At 39.0% G+C, this 7,607-nt stretch overlaps 1 protein-coding gene across 3 annotated transcripts; it reads right to left on the reverse strand.

The window, feature by feature from the left end:
* Positions 1-956: 956 nt before the first annotated feature.
* LOC110879928 (squamosa promoter-binding-like protein 13A) lies at positions 957-2,352 on the reverse strand. Of its 3 annotated transcripts, none has more exons than XM_022128479.2 (3): positions 2,098-2,352; positions 1,575-2,028; positions 957-1,489 (listed from the first exon to the last, which is right to left on the reverse strand). In XM_022128479.2, exons 2-3 carry the CDS (start codon positions 1,867-1,869, stop codon positions 1,107-1,109), a joined length of 678 nt encoding a protein of 225 aa, XP_021984171.1. In that variant the 5' UTR covers positions 1,870-2,028; positions 2,098-2,352; the 3' UTR covers positions 957-1,106. The 3 variants fall into 3 exon arrangements, with proteins under 3 accessions (XP_021984171.1, XP_021984170.1, XP_021984169.1); XM_022128478.2 differs by having other exon boundaries at positions 1,575-1,939; positions 2,098-2,351; XM_022128477.2 differs by having other exon boundaries at positions 1,575-1,939; positions 2,093-2,351.
* Between the last annotated feature and the right edge of the window lie 5,255 nt (positions 2,353-7,607).

Below are 7,607 nucleotides of genomic sequence, written 5' to 3' on the forward strand. Positions count from 1 at the left end.
ACTGTTTTACGTTGATTTCAGGCTTGTTTAGGGCTAGTGTAATTTGTTTTAAGAATCGATTGCAAGTCTTGGTTTGAATGAGGTTTTTTTTTAATGTACACATGCAACAATCCTGGTCCTAAGTAATGTTGGTTGAGGAGATGATCTGAGATCAAGCTTCATACTTGTTTGATTATTTCAAATTTTCAATATTGTTTCGCATTTTCAGTTTGTGTGTGCAATGTTGCAAATTTTCAATGATCGTACGCTTCATCACAGTTTAGTTTGTGGTTTGGTTTTCAGGTTTACCAGCAGAGACAATAATCGAACGCTTCGTGACAGTTGGAGCCTACTCCCTATTGAGGTCTTGAACGATCGAGCCAGAGTGCATAATTGATCAGCATTCAATACTCATGGAAGCTGGGTCTTTAGTTGAAACCCATTTTATACCGGAAGCTGGATCCGTATTGCCACCTGGAAGGAGGATTCCGAGTGGGGAGTTATGGGCCGGTAATCCAGCCAGATTTGTGAGGAAACTCATTTGTGAAGAAACCTTAGAAATTCCAAAACTTGCGGTCGCCATTAACGACCTCAGCAAAGAATATTTTAACTTACCTGGAAGGATGATGAAATCTCATGGTTTTTCAGTTTGAAATTTGATTATTATTATCATTATTATTATTTTTTTGTTGCAAGGAACTCTTTAAATGAGTTTGCTTGTTTTTTATAGGGTAAATTTCATTTTACATGAGTTTCAACAAAATTTCAGACGCTGTCTTTTTAGCTAATGAAATTACAACGGATTTCCTTTATGTTTTAATTTCCTTACAATTTACGTCCATTATGTTTTAATTTCTTTCCAACGAATGTCCTTTTATTGTTGTAATCTTTTTAGGGAGAAATGACACCGCATGTAAAGAAATTAGAACATAAAGGACAATGGACAACGCTTGAAATTTTGCTAAAACTTAAGGACGTAAAATGCAATTCCCCCTTTTTTATATTGAATCCGAGGACATGGTTTCCGACACTTTTGCTACTTATGTGCAGCACGAAATCACTTATTAAATAACATGCTAAACTGAACATCTTTTATTCCAACTAAAAACACAATGCAAAGATAGTCACTAAGATTGCCAATAAAAGGGGTGTGTTTGCAGATCAAACGATTCATCACGGTGAGGATCTGTATCGGTCATACCACCCCAACCCACATCAAGATCAAATTCCGAACCACCATAACTCGGTCCTTGATCCAGTGGACTTGCTGCTAAAGAGGCTGAACCAGATTCAGACTGGGGGTGCATCACATGACCCATGGTTGGAATAGATGCCTGTGGTGGTGTGACCGAAGATGACAGAAGAGAGGGAGCGTAGTTCGAGTGGTCCACCCAAGCTGGAGCGTCAACAACCCCACTCCATAGGGGGTTGGTGAGAGCCATGGTTGGGTGTAAGTGCGGGTGCGGGTGCGCTTGTGCCGGTTGACCAGCAAACTGCAACATAGTGGTTCCTGAAAAGTAATGAACCCATGATTAAATAACAAAATGATACCACGTCTTAAAAGTTAAAACCATAGAAACATATGAAAACCAAACCATGGGTCGGGGCAGAATGAAGCTCCGGTCGAGGCTTTCTTCTTCGTCTGTTATGCCCATCAAGACGCTTTCTGCAACTTCTTTTTCCCTCATCGAATTCCTCTAACGGGTGAAACCGGCTGCATTGCTGGCAGAATCGTAGGATTTGGCCGTTGATCGAAACCTGTGGACTCTTGGAATGGTTTTCGCAAACCTTATGACGCTGGTAATACTTTCTAAACTCACTAAGGTCTGCTGCACACCCATCCACCAGGCACATGACTGTGGATGATGATCCTGAAGGTGATAATGCCATTTTGGAGTTGCTAATTGTATCCTTAAAACTATCAATTACTCTTCAAATTCCACTATATTATCTTCTTAACCTTAATAATTAAAACAACCCATTACAATTTACAAGAATCAACAGCTATCAAGTAAACAACAAAAGAAAGAAAAGTAGCATTTCAACTTCCTGCAACGGCAAACTAAAAGCTTTGAAATTGATTGGATACAAGTTTAATAAATCAAGTTGCTACCTTACATTGAGATGATCGAAGACTGCCGGTCAACGGGTTTCCTAAAAGGTAAGAGGCAAGAAGTTGAATATGGGTCTCCTTCTCTGGGACATTTCATCGAACATAACATGGGCACATCTTGGAGTATGTAGAGTGGGAGTTGATCATCAATAATAATGCTTTGAAAGTAGAGATATTTTGTGGGGATGGTGTAAAGTTTTCTAAAGGAAAAATGGTTCATAGAGAGAGATGGCACTGCACTTGGCAGTATTCTAAGTTTCATTTTAATGGTGGTGGGGGTGTCCCTATTTACTGCAATAATGGAGTTCATTTATTGAGACTGGTTACAACGTACACGCTTTCATGCCAACTAGAAGGACTCCACCGCGCTATGCGGCGGGAGTTTGATCGTTTTTTTTTTCCTGTGGTACGCAGCGTGACTTTGGTCGTTATCGGTTTGACTTATCGGAAACCATAAAATCAAAGATGGATAAAATCGAATATCGATACCGGTTCCGATAACACCAATTAAAAGAAAAGAAAGATTTTTACCCCCGCGTTACGCGACGGGAGTTTGATTGTTTTCCCCATGCTACATGACATGACTTTAGTCGTTATTGGCTCGACTCATCGGGAACCATAAAAGTGAATATCAATACCGGGTTTTTTTCCTCGCGCTACGCGACGGGAGTATGATTGGTTTTCCTTTTTGTTACGCGACTTGACTTTGATCGTTATCGGCTCGACTCATCGGAAAAGCATAAAAGCGAATATTGATATCAGTTCCAATAATACAAATTAAAAGAGTACATTACAAGTTTTGTCCTTTATGTTTACACTAAATTGCAGGCGATGTCCTTTGCCTTTGAAATTGACGGGTTTTGTACTCAATGTTTCAAAATCTTGCACGTTATGTCCTTTGAGCCTAACCCAGTTAATTTTATTTATTAAATCTGGTCACCCAGGGGTATTTTAGTCTTTTTACCCTATTTATTTAATATCATTTTAAAAAATAAAACAAAATAATTTATAACTCTACCTATCTTCAACATCAATCCACCTGCAACACCCCTAACACCACCTCCCACCACCACCTAACCCACCTTCACCATCCAGAATCCACCACCACCTGCAACACCCCTAACACCACCGCAAACCCACCTTCACCATCCAAAATCCACCACCGTACACATCCCACCACTGCCACCCATCATCACCATTGCACCAATCCAATCGACCACCTTACACCTCCCACCGCCACCGCGTAGCTTAAGGCGCGTGAGGTTAGGGCACCGTTGGGATATCAGAAACAATCCTTCATCAGTTATAGATACGGATCTATGGTCGCAGCGGAGAACGAGCTTCGTAATGGATTCGAATCGGGAGATAATAGATGGAATGAGTGGTAGAACGTCTGCTTGAGCGTTGAGGGCCAGGCGGTGGAGGTGAGGAATTGGAAGATTAAGGCTAAACATTCGTCCGGAATTTCAGATGTGTAGTCTATTGTGGTGGGAATGATTTGATCTAAAATGATTATTGCAGTTTCGATAGTGTTGTTGGGTTTGGAGTGGATGAAAGAGAAGATGTCTGATCGGGTGGAGAACGAGGAGGAGACGTTGGTGGAGCGATGGTGGCGGTGGGTTGACCGCGGTGGCGCATGGGTGGAAGAGGATTGGCCCATCCAGGTGTGGTGATGGTGGTGGGTGGGTGGGTGTGGTGTGATGAAGTTAGAGAGAGAAGAAGAAGAAGAAGAAGAATAAAGAGGGGGAGAAAGTTAAAGTGAGAGAGAGAGAGAGATAGTAGAAGAAAGAGATAAAATTGTTTTTTATTTTTATAAAACAGTCCCTATCTATATATTATTTACATAATAACTCTTGGAATGGTTAAATGACAAGAATGCCCTCATGTGCGTGGTACATGACCAGATTTAACAAAAAAATAAACTGGGTTAGGCTCAAAGGATATACTGTGTAAGATTTTGAAACATTAAGTACAAAATTCATCAATTTTAAAGGCAAAGGACACCGCCTGGAATTTGATGTAAATATAAAGGAAAAAAACTTGTAATTTGCTCAAATTAAAAAAAATAAAAGAACAAGTTTTCACCGTACTATGCAACGTGACTTTGGTCGTTATAGGTGGTACTCATTGAAAACCCTAAAAACAAATATCAATAAAAGCGAATATCATTTTTAACGATTTCAATAAAAAAAACCAAAAAACTACTAAAGTAAAAACTATAAAAGATAAAAGAAAAAAAAACACTAAATTCAAAAAACCATAAAACACAAAAGGGAAAAACCATTGTTTATAAGCCTCTTCATGATTTGTTATTATAGATAATATATAAACGGTCCTTTAGATTAACTTAAAGAGATGATAAGACAATATTACTGATGCGTAGTTGGTGTGATATATTTTTATGTATATTTTTAGCCCTTTTTAACTACTTTAGTCAAGTTTTAAATTTATAAAACACGATATTTACTAACACCAAACACACATATGGGCAAGTGCACCCATCGTGAGCGTAGTATAGTGTTGGTAAGATACCGAGGTCGTCCAAGGACACAAGAGCTTTTAATACCGGTTTATCCTCAACGTCTAATCAAATCAAAAATTTAGAAAAAGGTTTTAAACTAGAAAATAAAAACTAAAATGCTGAAAATAAAATAAAATAAAAACAGATAGACAAGATGAATCACTTGGATCCGACTCGCCTTTAGTGTAACCTTTCATTATTTCCGCACTTTTGCACTTTTTAAGAGATTATCTTAGTTATTGTAGTAGGCCTCTCTTTTGAAGGTGATGCTACCCTCAACCCAGTAGTTTGAGTCAGCAAGGATACAATCCTAAAGGGTCGGATTATTGAAAGATAATTGATTAAATTATTAATGCATATTGTGGTAGGCCCCTCTTTTGAAGGTGACGTTACCCTCGGCTAAGTAGTCTAAGTCAGCAGGGATACAATCCTAAGTAGCCGGGTTAAAGTTTCAATAGTAGCTTACCTATGAGGGGATCAAAGAGTTTGGACCCCCGCCATCCAATATCATTGGGTATTGAAGGAGGTCCTACTAAATTTGACCCAGGTCCTTGCAGGATCTATACACTGAACAATGACAAGACTCTTACCAAACCATTCCCTTAACCCCCCGACCAGGTAGCCAACATATCTCCATATAGACCGTGGAGATATGAATGGTGTAAATCTTTTATTTTATATAGACAGTAAAATAATGCCAAGACACCACAGACAAATGATAAGGAAGAATCACCTTCAACATATGAAACTAGTTATTAAAGTCATTAATACATAACCAAATAAAAAGTGCGAAAAGATTAAAAATAAAAAGTATTACACTAAATGCTTGTCTTCACCAAGTGATGTAAGAGACTTAGGCAAACATGGCCTTTGATTGTCAAGAACTCTTACGATCAATCTTGGATCCCGAGACTACTCACACACTCTATGATGGATGATGGATGATGGATGATGGTGTTGTGGTGGTGGTGGAGTGTGGGTGAAGTGTGAGAGAGGTGGTGTGCCAAGGGATCATTTGCAAGTGAGCCAAGCACCCCTATTTATAGCCTGAATAGAAGCTCGGGCACGGCCCCGTGTCCATCCCTCTTCTCTTTCTTCATTAATTGCAGTTTGTCTGCATTAGTTGACCACGCCCCCGTGTTCGCTGGGCACGACCCCGTGTGCAGAAGCGTATCTATACTATCAAGTTTTTCTCAGATTCTGCGAATCTTAGAGTTGACCATGGCTCCGTGTCCGCTGGGCACGCCCCCGTGGTGGGTGATAGAAGCTTCTACAGCTTTGTCTTTTCTGCTGACACTTGGGCACGCCCCCATGCTCATTGAGCACGGGGCGTGTTCAGCCTTCTGTTTTCTTGTTTTTGCTTGGGAAGATGCTGTCGAGGGGTCGGGCATGCCACGTTTATTCCTTTTCTTGTATTTATGTTGAATTTAGTTGTCTTTTTGCTTCTTTTGTTCATTTGAGCTCATTTAATCCTGAAAATACAAAAGGAAGACAAAAGCACACTTTTTCCAACATTAGTACTAAAAAGGGTTAGTTTTATGCTACAATTGATGTAATTTATATGTTGCATTTTGCACACGTCAATTACCATGTTGTAGGATAATTTGTTGTATAAAAATCAGTAGGATAATGGGTGTTGCTAAATGCACTCCTATTTTTTCTATTTTTACTAGATACACTCCCTTTCAAGTTTTTAAATAAATACAATCAAATCTTATACTTTTTATTTATTTAAAAATTGCATTGGGAAACGTCCCTAATTTTTCTACGGGGTTATCTACTTTCATAAATATCATCAATTTACATAAAAAATTCCACACCGATTAAAAGAAGAAGGTTAAAAGAGACTTTGAAGAAACAATTTATTGCATTTTTTAGTTTCATCAAACTTTTAATTTGTTGAGCCTTCTCGATATGTAAACAATTCCTTCAATTTGGTCGTTTTCTTTATATGTTAACTCTAATTGGTTAATCGTTCTTAGTACCAGAGACCTTATACTAAGACCATGTGTAGTGATTAACACCCCACTCTTGGGCGTTTTGCGCCATATGGCAGCCCAGTTAGCAATGGAGCATTATGGGGCATTTTCTAAAATGGGTGTAGTGGGGATATGGTCATTGTGGGACATTATGTTTGTAATAAAATTAAATAAAAAACATCAAAAAAATCTGATTGGTTTAACAAAATGGAAAATGAATCTGATTGGACACAAAATGAAGGGTTGGGCGTGGAATTTATCACGCCGGAAGTGGTTTGGAGCAAGAACACGCCCACGGGGGCGGAGGTGGTGGCGTTTTCGGGCGGGATTGGGGGCAAAAAACGCCCATTACGTTCGGTCTAATATATATTATATTTTGTTTATGCCATTAATGGTAACAACCAGATAATGTCACACCCCAACCGATGGCGGAAACATCGGGGCGCGACACTGAGCGAAATAGATTGTCCAGGAGAAATCCATAACAACTAATTTTACCAAATATCTAACGTTACGTCCCATACCATAACATACTTAGGAAATCAGTTAATACAGACATAGTATCTCATAGACAAATAAATTGTTTCGACAACTCAGATTTTATTAAATTTGTTTCTAGACTCTCTCCTAGCTTGATTCCACAAAGCGAGGTAAAGCACAACATCCTAAACACCTGTCACATACGTTAAAATAAAAGTCAATACACATAGTGTAAAGGTGAGCATACAAGTTTGATTGTATAATAGATAGCGAAATCGTTTACGCATAACCAGCATGTAACATGTTGAAAAGTGAAGCTAGCAGGTTATCGACAATGAAATATGTACAGACGTGACTGCGAGTTGTAGAGTGCGCAACACATGTCACCACTGTGACATGTGAGAAATACCCTTAGCAACCCCAGTCTACGACAAGTGCTGAGTCCAAACTATAATACTATCGTTGCTAAGGTGTCAGGCAACAATCACTGTGTAAACATAACATACAAGCATTCATCGAGTAACACGTATAACAT

The sequence above is a fragment of the Helianthus annuus genome, chromosome 9 (assembly GCF_002127325.2).
Source record: "Helianthus annuus cultivar XRQ/B chromosome 9, HanXRQr2.0-SUNRISE, whole genome shotgun sequence".
NCBI lineage: Eukaryota > Viridiplantae > Streptophyta > Magnoliopsida > Asterales > Asteraceae > Helianthus > Helianthus annuus.

Bases quoted from the DNA above. Each gene is read 5' to 3' on its own strand.
- LOC110879928 (XM_022128479.2), bottom strand. From the start codon at position 1,869: ATGGCATTATCACCTTCAGGATCATCATCCACAGTCATGTGCCTGGTG. The intron at 1,490-1,574 runs GTTTGGTTTTCA...ATTACTTTTCAG, and splicing joins TCATTCTGCCCCGACCCATG to GAACCACTATGTTGCAGTTT.